The 17500-nt window shown below is 33.1% G+C and overlaps 1 protein-coding gene across 3 annotated transcripts in view; it reads left to right on the forward strand.

The window, feature by feature from the left end:
- Positions 1-17500, forward strand: part of LOC133629913 (multiple C2 and transmembrane domain-containing protein 2-like) — an 86037-nt gene that overhangs the window by 20067 nt on the left and 48470 nt on the right. For all 3 annotated transcript variants that reach the window (XM_062021032.1, XM_062021042.1, XM_062021051.1), the window contains exon 3: positions 1815-1926. In XM_062021032.1, the coding sequence (XP_061877016.1) occupies positions 1815-1926 (112 nt within the window). The remainder of the gene's footprint in view (positions 1-1814; positions 1927-17500) is intronic.

Below are 17500 nucleotides of genomic sequence, written 5' to 3' on the forward strand. Positions count from 1 at the left end.
GTAGGAGACATGTCCATATGATTGTAACTCACCTTTATTTTGTAGGAGACATGTCCATATGATTGTAGCTCACCTTTATTTTGTAGGAGACATGTCCATATGATTGTGACTCACCTTTATTTTGTAGGAGACATGTCCATATGATTGTAACTCACCTTTATTTTGTAGGAGACATGTCCATATGATTGTAACTCACCTTTATTTTGTAGGAGACATGTCCATATGATTGTAACTCGCCTTTATTTTGTAGGAGACATGTCCATATGATTGTAGCTCACCTTTATTTTGTAGGAGACATGTCCATATGATTGTAGCTCACCTTTATTTTGTAGGAGACATGTCCATATGATTGTAACTCACCTTTATTTTGTAGGAGACATGTCCATATGATTGTGACTCACCTTTATTTTGTAGGAGACATGTCCATATGATTGTAACTCACCTTTATTTTGTAGGAGACATGTCCATTTGATTGTAACTCACCTTTATTTTGTAGGAGACATGTCCATATGATTGTAGCTCACCTTTATTTTGTAGGAGACATGTCCATATGATTGTAACTTACCTTTATTTTGTAGGAGACATGTCCATATGATTGTAGCTCACCTTTATTTTGTAGGAGACATGTCCATATGATTGTAACTCACCTTTATTTTGTAGGAGACATGTCCATATGATTGTGACTCACCTTTATTTTGTAGGAGACATGTCCATATGATTGTAACTCACCTTTATTTTGTAGGAGACATGTCCATTTGATTGTAACTCACCTTTATTTTGTAGGAGACATGTCCATATGATTGTAGCTCACCTTTATTTTGTAGGAGACATGTCCATATGATTGTAACTCACCTTTATTTTGTAGGAGACATGTCCACATGATTGTGACTCACCTTTATTTTGTAGGAGACATGTCCATATGATTGTAGCTCACCTTTATTTTGTAGGAGACATGTCCATATGATTGTAACTCACCTTTATTTTGTAGGAGACATGTCCATATGATTGTAGCTCACCTTTATTTTGTAGGAGACATGTCCATATGATTGTAGCTCACCTTTATTTTTTAGGAGACATGTCCATATGATTGTAACTCACCTTTATTTTGTAGGAGACATGTCCATATGATTGTAACTCACCTTTATTTTGTAGGAGACATGTCCATATGATTGTAGCTCACCTTTATTTTGTAGGAGACATGTCCATATGATTGTGACTCACCTTTATTTTGTAGGAGACATGTCCATATGATTGTAGCTCACCTTTATTGTGTAAGAGACATGTCCATATGATTGTAGCTCACCTTTATTTTGTAGGAGACATGTCCATATGATTGTAGCTCACCTTTATTTTGTAGGAGACATATCCATATGATTGTAACTCACCTTTATTTTGTAGTAGATATGTCCATATGATTGTAACTCACCTTTATTTTGTAGGAGACATGTCCATATGATTGTAACTCACCTTTATTTTGTAGGAGACATGTCCATATGATTGTAGCTCACCTTTATTTTGTAGGAGACATGTCCATATGATTGTAACTCACCTTTATTTTGTAGGAGACATGTCCATGTGGGGTATGATTCAAACTCACCTTTATTTTGTAGGATACATATCCATGTGGAGTATGACTGCAACTCACCTTTATTTTGTAGAGAGATATGTCCATGTGGAGTAGGACTGTAACTAACTTTTATTTTGTAGGGAGTTATGTCCATATGGAGTAGGGCTGAAACTAACTTTTATTTTGTAGGGAGACATGTCCATGTGGAGTAGTGATGACGCAATAACGGGGTATTGTTTGTGTGCAGACTGACATGGAGTCTCCCAGTGTGTCTGAGGGCGACAAAGAGTCTTCACGATCCTTCCTGCTTACCATCAACCTGAAGGAAGGACACAACTTGGTCATCCGAGACCGCAGTGGTAAGAAGCAGGCCCGGCCCTAACCAATCTGGCGCCCTAGGCAAGATTTGAGGTAATAGTGCATTAACTGGAATGACTTACAAATGACTGTACACCAGGGAGTACTGTAATTACCTAACGTTACATTATTATTTTCCATAACAGTTTAGGCCCCCGCCACAATATTAACCCGACGTTAAAACAGAACTAGCTATTTATTGATTAGCAATTGCCGAATCATGTAACATTAGCTTAATGCTAAAAAGCCAGGTTATACTATCACATTCTGTAACAGACAAATCATTTCATGTAGGCTAACGTTACCTACCTGCTACCTCTGTCTTTTTCTCATTTCTCCTCTTCTTTTCTCTTTTTTTCTTCCCTGGCCGTTTTGACATTTTGTGTTGATTTTTTGATGTGGTGACGTCAAAAAAGAGTCATGATACGGGAAGGGAGGGGGCGCACCGTGTGGGGGGGGGGGCGTGTGATGTTGTAACAAATAATATTTCTATTAAATAGGCTTGACTTTGCATTTTAATTAACGTGGGATTATTTTATGTATTTAGAAATAATAGTACCAACTTTTTTTTTTTTTTTTAATTTTTTTTTCCCTCCAACATTTGTGGCACTGGCGTGGCGCCCCCTGATGGACGGCGCCCTTAGCATTTGCCTATACGGCCTATGCCACGGGCCGGCCCTGGTAAGAAGTCATACTTAGTTGTGTGTCATAGTCTTGTTGCCTAATGGCCTCCTAAGACCGAGGTTGTGGGTTCCAGTCCCAGCTGGTTGTTGAGTTTTGTTAACCTTGCTCGTGTTTTTCTTACTTGAGCCTTGATCTTATTTTTGTTACTGCAATGCTGGCCTTGTCACAACTTCCATTTCCCTTTCTTTCCCTTTTTTCCAGTTTTTTCCCTTGTCCACTTTCCCCCTATTTCATCCTTTTTCCCCTTTATTTCCTTTTCCCCTTTTTCCCCCTTTTTTAATAATATTTTTCTACTCTTTTTTCCCTTTTTTCACCAAAAGTTGCATTAAAAAGCATTCATTAGTTTTAAGTTGCATTAAAAGGGCAATAAAACAAGAGGTTAGTTTGAAGTTGCATTAAAAAGCATGACTTTGTTTTAAGTTGCATTAAAAATCATTAATTAGTTTTAAGTTGCATTAAAAGGGCAATAAAACAAGAGGTTAGTTTGAAGTTGCATTAAAAAGCATGAAATTAGTTTAAAGTTGCATTTAAAAGGCCATTAAAAAGCATAAGATTAATTTAAAGTTGCATTGAAAATGGACCTTAAAGTTGCATTAAAAAGCATTAGATTAGTTTAAAGTTGCATTAGAAAGCTTTGGATTAGTTTTAAATTGCATTAAAAAGGGCATTACAAGCATAAAAGTAGGTTGAAGTTGCATTAAAAAGCTTTGGATTAGTTTTAAGTTGCATTAAAAAGCATTAGCTTAGTTTAAAGATGCATTGAAAAGCATTAAATTAGTTTTAAGTTGCATTAAAAAATATGAACTTAGTTTGAAGTTGCATTAAAAAGATTAAATTATTTTAAAGTTTCATTAAAAGGTCATTAAAAAGCATGAAATTGGTTTGAAGTTTCATTTAAAGGATGAAATTATTTTTTAAGTTGCATTAAAAACATTAGATTAGTTTTAAATTGTTTTAAGAAGCATTAGATTATTTTGAAGTTGCATTAAAAAGCATTGGATTAGTTTTAAATTGCATTACATTAGTTTTAAGTGGCATTAAAATCATTAGATTAGTTTTAAATTGCATTAGATTAGTTTTAAGTTGCATTAAAAAAGCCTTAGATTATTTTTAAGTGGCATTAAAATCATTAGATTAGTTTTAAATTGCATTAGATTAGTTTTAAGTTGCATTAAAAGCATTAGATTAGTTTTAAGTTGCATTAAAATCATTAGATTAGTTTTAAGTTGCATTAGATTAGTTTTAAGTGGCATTAAATTGCATTAGATTAGTTTTAAGTGGCATTAAAAAAAGCCTTAGATTAGTTTTATGTTGCATTACAAGCATCAGATGAGATGTGCTGCAGAAAGTGTGTGTGAATAATCCAAACTACTTTCATTCTTTATCACCGCAAGCACACTTTATCATGTTTCCTCCTTCTTTCCTCCACGCTTGCTTTCACAACAACAACAACAACAACAACAACAACAACAACAACAACAACAACAACAACAACAACAACAACAACAACACTTGTGCTTTTCGTTTATCGGGCGCTGCCTTTTATCTACGCTTTTACCCTCACAACATTAGGCACACCTCAGTGTGCCTAATGTTGTGGCCCACACACTGAGGTGTGCCTAATGTTGTGGCCCACACACTGAGGTGTGCCTAATGTTGTGGCCCGCATGCCTCAGTGTGCGGGCCACAACATTAGGCACGCCTAGCGCAGGTGGACTGTGACAGAAAGAGTTTAGTTGAAGGGAGTTGGCCCTCCTGTCAAATCTCCTTCAACGTGTCGCTGCACTTTGGTAAATATTTGAACGTTGACAGGTAGATTAGCTACCTGGAGCCCAGGCTCCGCCCTTCCAGGTAGATGAGCTACCTGGAGCCCAAGCTCCGCCCTTCCTCTGAGTCCTGAGGATTTGTGGTTTTGTTTGTAATTATTACGTCTTTTGGTCATTTTTCCTTCATTAGTTTCATGAAAGGTAAAAAAAAGTGTTTTCACTTCCAGGCCGATAAATGCGTTAAAATGTAATATCGGAAATTATCGGTATCGGTTTTTTTATTATCTGTATCGGGTTTTTATTTTTTTGATTTTTTAAAAAAAAAATTAAATCCACATAAAAAACACAAGATACACTTACAATTAGTGCACCAACCCAAAAAACCTCCCTCCCCTCCCTCGGACTGCCGATATTATCGGCCGATATATGCGTTAAAATGTAATATCGTAAATTATCGGTATCGTTTTTTTTTATTATAGGTATCGTTTTTTTTTGTTTTTTTTTTTTTAATTAAATCCACATAAAAAACACAAGATACACTTACAATTAGTGCACCAACCCAAAAAAACTCCCTCCCCTCCCTCGGCCTGCCGATATTATCGGCCGATATATGCGTTAAAATGTAATATCGGAAATTATCGGTATCGTTTTTTTTTATTATCGGTATCGTTTTTATTTTTTTTTATTTTTTTTTTTTAAATTAAATCCACATAAAAAACACAAGATACACTTACAATTAGTGCACCAACCCAAAAAACCTCCCTCCCCTTCCTCGGCCTGCCGATATTATCTGCCGATATATGCGTTAAAATGTAATATCGGAAATTATCGGTATCGTTTTTTTTTATTATAGGTATAGTTTTTTTTAATGTTTTTTTTAAAAATTAAATCAACATAAAAAACACAAGATACACTTACAATTAGTGCACCAACCCAAAAAACCTCCCTCCCCTCCCTCGGCCTGCCGATATTATCGGCCGATATATGCGTTAAAATGTAATATCGGAAATTATCGGTATCGTTTTTTTTTATTATCGGTATCGTTTTTATTTTTTTTTATTTTTATTTTTTAAATTAAATCCACATAAAAAACACAAGATACACTTACAATTAGTGCACCAACCCAAAAAACCTCCCTCCCCTTCCTCGGCCTGCCGATATTATCTGCCGATATATGCGTTAAAATGTAATATCGGAAATTATCGGTATCGTTTTTTTTTATTATAGGTATCGTTTTTTTTAATGTTTTTTTAAAAAATTAAATCAACATAAAAAACACAAGATACACTTACAATTAGTGCACCAACCCAAAAAACCTCCCTCCCCTTCCTCGGCCTGCCGATATTATCGGCCGATATATGCGTTAAAATGTAATATCGGAAATTATCGGTATCGTTTTTTTTTTTATTATAGGTATCGTTTTTTTTGTTGTTTTTAAAAAAAAATTAAATCAACATAAAAAAACACAAGATACACTTACAATTAGTGCACCAACCCAAAAAACCTCCCTCCCCTCCCTCGGCCTGCCGATATTATCGGCCGATATATGCGTTAAAATGTAATATCGGAAATTATCGGTATCGTTTTTTTTTTTATTATAGGTATCGTTTTTTTTAATTTTTATTTTTTTTAAATTAAATTAACATAAAAAAAACAAGATACACTTACAATTAGTGCACCAACCCAAAAAACCTCCCTCCCCTCCCTCGGCCTACCGATATTATCGGCCGATATATGCGTTAAAATGTAATATCGGAAATGATCGGTATCGTTTTTTTTAATTATCGGTATCGTTTTTTTTTTTTTTTTTTTTTTTTTTTTTAAATTAAATCAACATAAAAAACACAAGATACACTTACAATTAGTGCACCAACCCAAAAAACCTCCCTCCCCCATTTACACTCATTCACACAAAAGGGTTGTTTCTTTCTGTTATTAATATTCTGCTTCCTACATTATATATCAATATATATCAATACAGTCTGCAAGGGATACAGTCCGTAAGCACACATGATTGTGCGTGCTGCTGCTCCACTAATAGTACTAACCTTTAACAGTTAATTTTACTCATTTTCATTCATTACTAGTTTCTATGTAACTGTTTTTATATTGTTTTACTTTCTTTTTTATTCAAGAAAATGTTTTTAATTTAGTTATCTTATTTTATTTTATTTTTTTTAAAGTACCTTATCTTCACCATACCTGGTTGTCCAAATTAGGCATAATAATGTGTTAATTCCACGACTGCATATATCGGTTGATATCGGTATCGGTTGATATCGGTATCGGTAATTAAAGAGTTGGACAATATCGGAATATCGGATATCGGCAAAAAGCCATTATCGGACATCCCTATTTATTATGCCTAATTTGGACAACCAGGTATGGTGAAGATAAGGTACTTTTTAAAAAAATTTGTAAAATAAGATAAATAAATTAAAAACATTTTCTTGAATAAAAAAGAAAGTACAACAATATAAAAACAGTTACATAGAAACTAGTAATGAATGAAAATGAGTAAAATTAGTAAAATAATTGTGTAGAAATTCACTATCATTTTTTAGGAGTTTTAAAATTCAGCGAGTTAAAATCAGTGTGTAAAAAATGTGTGTAAAAAAAAAACAAAAATTCAGTGCAACAAATTTTGGTGCATAACAATTCATTGTGTAGAAAATCAATATAAAGAACAAGTTGGTGCAGAAAGAAATAGTCTTTTAAAATCCAGTGTGTAAAAATTCAGTGAGTGAAAATCTGTTTAAAATATTGTGCAGAAAAATGTATTGTGTACAAATTTAGTCAAAAATTTTATTTGTGCAGCAAAATTTGCTGCATAAAAAAAAATAGTGTTCAAAATCAAGATTAAAAAATAAAAAAATTCAGGGCATTTTATTTGAACTAGAGATGTCCGATAATATCGGCCTGCCGATATTATCGGCCGATATATGCGTTAAAATGTGATATCGGAAATTATCGGTATTGGTTTTTTTATTATCGGTATCGTTTTTTTTTTTTTAATTAAATCAACATAAAAAACACAAGATACACTTACAATTAGTGCACCAACCCAAAAAACCTCTCTCCCCTCCCTCGGCCTGCCGATATTATCGGCCGATATATGCGTTAAAATGTAATATCGGAAATTATCGGTATCGTTTTTTTTTATTATCGGTATCGTTTTTTATTTTTTATTTTTTTTAATTTTTTTAATTTTAATTAAATCAACATAAAAAACACAAGATACACTTACAATTAGTGCACCAACCCAAAAAACCTCCCTCCCCCATTTACACTCATTCACACAAAAGGGTTGTTTCTTTCTGTTATTAATATTCTGCTTCCTACATTATATATCAATATATATCAATACAGTCTGCAAGGGATACAGTCCGTAAGCACACATGATTGTGCGTGCTGCTGCTCCACTAATAGTACTAACCTTTAACAGTTAATTTGACTCATTTTCATTCATTACTAGTTTCTATGTAACTGTTTTTATATTGTTGTACTTTCTTTTTTATTCAAGAAAATGTTTTTAATTTATTTATCTTATTTTACTAATTTTTTAAAAAAGTACCTTATCTTCACCATACCTGGTTGTCCAAATTAGGCATAATAATTAGGGATGTCCGATAATGGCTTTTTGCCGATATTCCGATATTGTCCAACTCTTTAATTACCGATACCGATATCAACCGATACCGATATCAACCGATATATGCAGTCGTGGAATTAACACATTATTATGCCTAATTTGGACAACCAGGTATGGTGAAGATAAGGTACTTTTTAAAAAATAATAATAAAATAAGATAACTAAATTAAAAAAAATTCTTGAATAAAAAAGAAAGTACAACAATATAGAAACAGTTACATAGAAGTAGTAAAAAAAAAATTAAAAAACATTTTTTTTGTTTTTTTTTGTCATAAACCAGGGGTCGGCAACCTTTACCACTCAAAGAGCCATTTTGGCAAGTTTCACACATTAAAGAAAGTAATGGGAGCCACAAAAATGTTTTTAAAATTTAAAATGAAAAACACCGCATACAAAGCTTACATGCTTTGTGCTATGTTAACCAGGGGTCTCAGACACACGCACCGGCACGCACTTTAATGTGGGAATTGGATGTTAGTGCAGCCCGCGAGTTTTGGATGAATGTCGCTTGCGTCACACTTGCCGACCCTCTCATTTTTCCCGGGAGACTCCCGAATATCAGAGCGTGATGACACTGCATTTGGCGCCCTCTACAGTCTGCCCAATCAGTGTACCTGCTCGGCCACAAGTGGAATGCAGCTCTAGCTTGCTCACGTAAGAGACAGCAAGGCTACTAACTCAGCAGCCACACATCTTACACTGACGGTACCAATACCCAGAATCCCATGCAGCCCTAACTCTTCCGCTCAACCAACCACGAAGAGGGGGGGGGGGGGGTTGATGTGTGGGGGGATTTGGTGGTAGCGGGGGGTATAATGTAGACCGGAAGAGTTAGGACTGCATGGGATTCTGGGTAATGGTTGTGTTGTGTTTATGTTGTGTTACAGTGGGATGTTCTCCAGAAATGTGTTTTTCATTCTTTTTTGGTGTGGGTTCACAGTGTGGCGCATATTTGTAACGTAACAATGTTGAAGTTGTTTGATACGGCTACCGTCAGTGTAAGCTGTGTGGCTGATGAGTAACTATGCTTTGCTGTCTCCTGTGTGAGCAAGTAATAATAACATACAACATGTGGCTGGCCTGGCATGCTGTAAGTAAATGCTATAGAGGACAATTACTGCAGTGCAATTAGGGCACGCCCTTTATATAGTAATTAGAGTGTTAATAGGATTATTTTTCCCTGGGAGTAGTCTATGAGAGACACTGACATCCATAAGTCTCCTGGGAAAATCGAGGGGGTCGGCATGCATGTAGCTGAGCCGCATCAGAGTGGTCAAGGAGCCGCATGCGGCTCCGGAGCCGCGGGTTGCCGACCCCTGTCATAAACAAATACAATCATGTGTGCTTACGGACTGTATCCCTGCAGACTGTATTGATTTATATTGATATATAATGTACATATTGTGTTTTTTATGTTGATTTAATTTAAAAAAATAAAAAATAAAAAAAAATAAAAATTATTTTATTTATTTTTTTAAATTTCTTGTGCGGCCGCGGCCCGGTACCAATCGGTCCACGGACCGGTACCGGGCCGCGTCCCGGTTGTTGGGGATCACTGTTATAAAATATAAAAGCTAAAATGTCTCTTAAAGCTCTGCCCCTTTAATTAGTGCATACTAAATAATTTAACTTTACTACTACAACCATATTATTTACCAGCAACATAAAGTGAAACAGAGGCAGAGGTGTCCTGCCACAGTCAGTAACAAATAAACAGGAAACAGTAGTGGTGGTAGATAGTGAAGGATATATATATATTGTCATATATCCATATTTTTGTGTTGCTTCTTTCCTCCATAATAGTATTACAAAATAGCTAGTATTCTTCCTTCTTTCTAGTCTGCAAAGTAAGGTGTCGGTCTTCTAGCAGTGGAATGCAGAGAGTAGAGATAACACGAGAAGGAGGAATACTCCTTGCTTTGCTTCCCAGGCCGAGACACAATGAGCATGTGTTTGAGGTGAGACAAGTGAGGGCGGGGGGAGATATTGAAGAGGAGAGTGTTTTCCGGGACGTTTTCAGATCAACTTGGGCTCCGCATTTATATGTGTTGTTCAAGGCTGGTCTCTATTCTCAAATATTTGACAATAAATGACAAAATACCTATTCTGTCCCTGGTGGTACTTTTGAGTTCAGTTTATATGTCATCTAAAGAACTTGGGACTGACTAGCGTTCTGAGTTCCCCTTGGAGGAACATCTGGTCAAACGCAACAATAGACACAGAGCTTCATCAAACATCTGATCCACTGAACAAAGAGCTCCAAAAATCTTGAACTTTATACTTTTACTCCCTACACTTAACCAAGTGTACTGCCTGCAGACTTTGCACCCTTTGTTATATACACATGTTGTGTTTCTAAAATAAATAAATTTAATAAAGTCAAATACAAATAAGGCAACAAGAGAAGTATCCTACACTTCTCTTTTGTAAAGTAAATCTGAACAGCCGATATGGGCATCTACATTAACTATATCAGGGGTCACCAACCTTTTTGAAAGCAAGAGCTACTTCTTGGGTAGTGATTAATGCGAAGGGCTACCAGTTTGATACACACTTAAATAAATTGCCAGAAATAGCCAATTTGCTCAATTTACCTTTAACTCTATGTTATTATTAATAATTAATGATATTTACCCTTAATTGAACGGTTTAAAAGAGGAGAAAACACGAAAAAAATTACAATTAAATTTTGAAACATAGTTTGTCTTCAATTTCGACTCTTTAAAATTCAAAATTCAACCGAAAAAAAGAAGAGAAAAACTTAAAAAAATAATTTATGGAACATCATTAGTAATTTTTCCTGATTAAGATTAATTTTAGAATTTTTGATGACATGTTTTAAATAGGTTAAAATCCAATCTACACTTTGTTAGAGTATGTAGCAAATTGGACCAAGCTATATTTCTAACAAAGACAAATTACTATTTTTCTAGATTTTCCAGAACAAAAATTTAAAAAAAAATTCAAAAGACTTTGAAATAAGATTTAAATTTGATTCTACAGATTTTCTGGATTTGCCAGAATAATTTTTTTGAATTTTAATCATAATAAGTTTGAAGAAATATTTCACGAATATTCTTCGTCGGAAAAATAGAAGCTAAATGAAGAATTAAATTAAAATCTATTTATTATTCTTTACAATAAAATTTTTTACTTGAACATTGATTTAAATTGTCAGGAAAGAAAAGGAAGGAATTTAAAAGGTAAAAAGGTATATGTGTTTAAAAATCCCAATATCATTTTTAAGGTTGTATTTTTTTCTAAAATTGTCTTTCTGAAAGTTATAAGAAGCAAAGTAAAAAAATTAATGAAATATTTAAACAAGTGAAGACCAAGTCTTTAAAATATTTTCTTGGATTTTCAAATTCTATTTGAGTTTTGTCTCTCTTAGAATTAAAAATGTCGGGCAAAGCGAGACCAGCTTGCTAGTAAATAAATACAATTTAAAAAATAGAGGCAGCTCACTGGTAAGTGCTGCTATTTGAGCTATTTTTAGAACAGGCCAGCGGGCTACTCATCTGGTCCTTACGGGCTACCTGGTGCCCGCGGGCACCGCGTTGGTGACCCCTGTACTATATGATTTGCCTGAGAAGCTGGACAGGACAAAAAATTTAAAAAAATAAAAAATAAAAAAATAAATGTTTTTTTTTTATTTTTATTTTTATTTTTTTTTAAATTTGTGGCGGACGTAATTCTTTCGTGGCGGGCCGCCACAATTAAATGAATGTGTGGGAAACACTGCAGTAGGCGTGGTTGGGGAGAACGCTTCATTTTATTCACATAAACCTACTCATGTACCCACTGGGATGCGACAAAATCTCCTACAACAAGCGGCACCCTCTTTTAAGAAGGCACCTTCTGAGGCGTTGACATGCTCTCTAACAAGAATCCACGCCATTCTTCCTCATGACTGACATGTGAACCTTGGCGGCGTATCCAAACCTGTCTGAGCCACACCTTGCAGGAGCCATTAGGCTGCTCTTTATTGACTGTGGGAGGGGGTCAAAGTTCATTGTTGACCAGCTCAGCTGCTTGTTTGCTGTAAGAGGACACTTACTTTATTCCTCCAGCAGCCATTGTTGTCCTGCCACCGCCCCAACAACACCCGTGTTTGACTCTTGTCAATATTATTATTATTATATATTATTTTATATATTTTATATATATATAATATTCTCCTGGCACCGCCCCAACAACACCTCTGTTTCACTCTTTTATATATTATTATATATTATTATTATTATTGTATATTATTTTATATATATATATAATATTCTCCTGCCACCGCCCCAACAACACCTCTGTTTCACTCTTTTATATATTATTATATATTATTATTATTTTATATATTTTATATATATATAATATTCTCCTGGCACCGCCCCAACAACACCTCTGTTTCACTCTTTTATATATTATTATATATTATTATTATTATATATTATTTTATATATTTTATATATGTATAATATTCTCCTGGCTCCGCCCCAACAACACCTCTGTTTGACTCTTTTATATATTATTATATATTATTTTATATATTTTATATATGTATAATATTCTCCTGGCACCGCCCCAACAACACCTCTGTTTCACTCTTTTATATATTATTATATATTATTATTATTATATATTATTTTATATATTTTATATATATATAATATTCTCCTGGCACCGCCCCAACAACACCCGTGTTTCACTCTTTTATATATTATTATATATTATTATTATTATATATTATTTTATATATTTTATATATATATAATATTCTCCTGGCTCCGCCCCAACAACACCTCTGTTTCACTCTTTTATATATTATTATATATTATTATTATTTTATATATTTTATATATATATAATATTCTCCTGGCTCCGCCCCAACAACACCTCTGTTTCACTCTTTTATATATTATTATATATTATTATTATTATATATTATTTTATATATTTTATATATGTATAATATTCTCCTGGCTCCGCCCCAACAACACCTCTGTTTGACTCTTGTATATATTATTATATATTATTATTATTATATATTATTTTATATATATATATATATATAATATTCTCCTGCCACCGCCCCAACAACACCCGTGTTTCACTCTTGTATATCAGTCAATATTGATCATGATTCATGTTTCTCTCACCTACGGAATAAAAAGAGCAGGAGAAAACTATATTTCATATAAAATATAACTTCCTGTGAGTATAATGGACGTCCAGTGGATCTGACACAATAGTGAGAGTCCAGTCTATAGTGGATCTAACATAATAGTGAGAGTCCAGTCTATAGTGGATCTAACATAATAGTGTGAGAGTCCAGTCCATAGTGGATCTAACATAATAGTGTGAGAGTCCAGTCTATAGTGGATCTAACATACTAGTGTGAGTCCAGTCCATAGTGGATCTAACATAATAGTGAGAGTCCAGTCCATAGTGGATCTAACATAATAGTGAGAGTCCAGTCCATAGTGGATCTAACATAATAGTGAGAGTCCAGTCCATAGTGGATCTAACATAATAGTGTGAGAGTCCAGTCCATAGTGGATCTAACATACTAGTGTGAGTCCAGTCCATAGTGGATCTAACACAATAGTGAGAGTCCAGTCCATAGTGGATCTAACATAATAGTGTGAGTCCAGTCCATAGTGGATCTAACATAATAGTGTGAGAGTCCAGTCCATAGTGGATCTAACATAATAGTGTGAGAGTCCAGTCCATAGTGGATCTAACATAATAGTGTGAGAGTCCAGTCCATAGTGGATCTAACATAATAGTGTGAGAGTCCAGTCTATAGTGGATCTAACATAATAGTGAGAGTCCAGTCCATAGTGGATCTAACATAATAGTGAGAGTCCAGTCCATAGTGGATCTAACATAATAGTGTGAGAGTCCAGTCCATAGTGGATCTAACATAATAGTGTGAGAGTCCAGTCCATAGTGGATCTAACATAATAGTGTGAGAGTCCAGTCCATAGTGGATCTAACATAATAGTGTGAGAGTCCAGTCCATAGTGGAACTAACATAATAGTGAGAGTCCAGTCCATAGTGGATCTAACATAATAGTGTGAGAGTCCAGTCCATAGTGGATCTAACATAATATTGTGAGAGTCCAGTCCATAGTGGATCTAACATAATAGTGTGAGAGTCCAGTCCATAGTGGATCTAACATAATAGTGTGAGAGTCCAGTCCATAGTGGATCTAACATAATAGTGAGAGTCCAGTCCATAGTGGATCTAACATAATAGTGTGAGAGTCCAGTCCATAGTGGATCTAACATAATAGTGAGAGTCCAGTCCATAGTGTAAGAAAATAGTGCAAAGTGTGAAAATGAAACCCGACCGAAAGTTGTTGGTCGCAAAGTATTCATTTAGCTGCTGTGCGACAACTTATTTTGGAGGATTTTAGAGATAAAGGGGAGGTGCGACGCAGGCCCGTAGTTTGGCGGGAAGTCAGAATCGAGGTTACGTCTTTCAAGCAGAGGATGGATTGATGAGAACATGTACACTTAGGGCGACCTGAGAAGAACTATGTTATGCAGCTTTAGTGGCAGGAAGTTACAGCTGTGCTCTAAAGGGTGAGCTAAGGAGGTGTGGTATTAGCGGTTTTGCCTTGCATCATTTACAGACCACATTGGTCTGACTACGGTCCCTTTTGGAAAAACCCAAAAAAGTGACTTTTCCTTTTTTATCCACAATTATTTCTTCATTTTGCCTTTCTTTCCTCACTGCATGCAAAGAATCAAGCAACCTTGATGTTGATACTGTCACCTGATTGGCTGTTAGCGTGTCACGCCCACTTCCTGTGTTGCTCGGTTACCAGACAGCGAGTGTCTTTGTTCATGCAACCAACCTTGCTTCTTTGTTCACTGGGAAAAAAACCAACTCACAATCTCACCAAGTAATATTTGTCATTTCTAGTCCGAATAACAAATTTACGGAGCCCCTAAAGGGACATGGGGGAATTTTTTTAAAAATAATTAAACTTTTTTTTTTTAGACATGTATCTCGTGCGCATGAGAAACTATCTTGTGCGCACGAGAAACTTTTTATAAAGTTATAAAAAATTTTTTTAAAACAATTATAATTTTTTATTTATTTCTTTTTATTTCTTTTTTCGTGTGCACGAGAAGCAAATTTTTTTTTTATTTTTTTTTTTATAACTTTATAAAAAGTTTCTTGTGCGCAATAAAAAAAAAATACAAAAAAAATACGCATTTTTTTTCCCCCAAATTTACGGAGCTCCTAAAGGGACATGGGGGAATTTTAAAATAATAATATAATTAACATAATATAATAATAATTAAAATAATTTAAAAAAATTTTTTTTAGACATGTATCTCGTGCGCATGAGAAACTATCTCGTGCGCACAAGAAACTTTTTATGAAGTTATAAAAAAATTTTTTTTTTAAATTATACTTTTTTATTTATTTATTTTTATTTATTTTTTCGTGTGCACGAGAAGCAAATTTTTTTAAAATTTTTTTTTGTACTTTTATAAAAAGTTTCTCGTGCGCAATAAAAAAAAAATACAAAAAAAATACACATTTTTTTCCCCCCAAATTTACGGAGCCCCTAAAGGGACATGGGGGAATTTTTTTTAAAAATAATTAAACAATTTTTTTTTTAGACATGTATCTCATGCGCATGAGAAGCTATCTTGTGTGCACGAGAAACTTTTTATAAAGTTATAAAAAAAATTTTTTTTTAAATTATAATTTTTTATTTATTTATTTTTATTTATTTTTTCGTGTGCACGAGAAGCAAATTTTTTTATTTTTTTTATAACTTTATAAAAAGTTTCTCGTGCGCAATAAAAAAAAAATTACAAAAAAAATACAAATTTTTTTTCCCCAAAATTTACGGAGCCCCTAAAGGGACATGGGGGAATTTTTTTTTTAAATAATTAAAAAAAAAAGTTTTAGACATGTATCTCGTGCGCAAGAGAAACTATCTCGTGCGCACGAGAAACTTTTTATAAAGTTATAAAAAAAATTTTAAAAAATTACAATTTTTTATTTATTTATTTTTATTTATTTTCTCGTGTGCACGAGAAGCACATTTTATTTTTTTATTTTTTTTTATAACTTTATAAAAAGTTTCTCGTGCGCAATAAAAAAAAAATACAAAAAAAATACACATTTTTTTCCCCCAAATTTACGGAGCCCCTAAATGGACATGGGGGAATTTTTTTTAAAAATAATTAAAACATTTTTTTTTTTAGACATGTATCTCGTGCGCATGAGAAACTATCTCGTGCGCACGAGAAACTTTTTATGAAGTTATAAAAAAATTTTTTTTTTTAATTATAATTTTTTATTTATTTATTTTTATTTATTTTTTCGTGTGCACGAGAAGCAAATTTTTTTATTTTTTTTTATTTTTTATAACTTTATAAAAAGTTTCTCGTGCGCAATAAAAAAAAAATACAAAAAAAAATACACATTTTTTTCCCCCAAAATTTACAGAGCCCCTAAAGGGACATGGGGGAATTTTTTTTAAAAATAATTTAAAAAAAAATTCTTTAGACATGTATCTCGTGCGCATGAGAAACTATCTCGTGCGCACGAGAAACTTTTTATAAAGTTATAAAAAAAAAAAATAAAAAAAAAAATAATTTTTTATTTATTTATTTTTATTTATTTTCTCGTGTGCACGAGAAGCAAATTTTTTTATTTTTTTAATTTTTTTATAACTTTTAAAAAAGTTTCTCGTGCGCAATAAAAAAAAAAATACAAAAAAAATACAAATTTTTTTTCCCCCAAATTTGCGGAGCCCCTAAAGGGACATGGGGGAATTTTTTTTAAAAATAATTGAAAATTTTTTTTTTTAGACATGTATCTCGTGCACATGAGAAACTATCTCGTGCGCACGAGAAACTTTTTATAAAGTTATAAAAAAAATTTTTTTTTAAATTATAATTTTTTATTTATTTATTTTTATTTATTTTTTCGTGTGCACGAGAAGCAAATTTTATTTTTATTTTTTTTTATAACTTTATAAAAAGTTTCTCGTGCGCAATAAAAAAAAAATTAAAAAAAAATACAAATTTTTTCCCCCCAAATTTATGGAGCCCCTAAAGGGACATGGGGGAATTTTTTTTTAAAATAATTAAAAAAAATTTTTTTTAGACATGTATCTCGTGCGCATGAGAAACTATCTTGTGCGCACGAGAACATTTTTATAAAGTTATAAAAAAAAATAATTTTTAATTATAATTTTTTATTTATTTATTTTTATTTATTTTCTCGTGTGCACTAGAAGCAATTTATTTTTTTTTAAAATAAATTTATTTAAAAAATAAAAATAAAAAAATAAAAATATATATATATATTATAAAGTTTCTCGTGCGCAATAAAAAAAAAATGCAAAAAAAATACACATTTTTTTTCCCCCATGTCACTTTAGTGGCTCCCTACAAACTTCATACAAGTCACAATAGTCATTTTTTCAGTGAGACACAAGAACT

This window comes from Entelurus aequoreus, linkage group LG02 (genome assembly GCF_033978785.1).
Source record: "Entelurus aequoreus isolate RoL-2023_Sb linkage group LG02, RoL_Eaeq_v1.1, whole genome shotgun sequence".
Taxonomy (NCBI): domain Eukaryota; kingdom Metazoa; phylum Chordata; class Actinopteri; order Syngnathiformes; family Syngnathidae; genus Entelurus; species Entelurus aequoreus.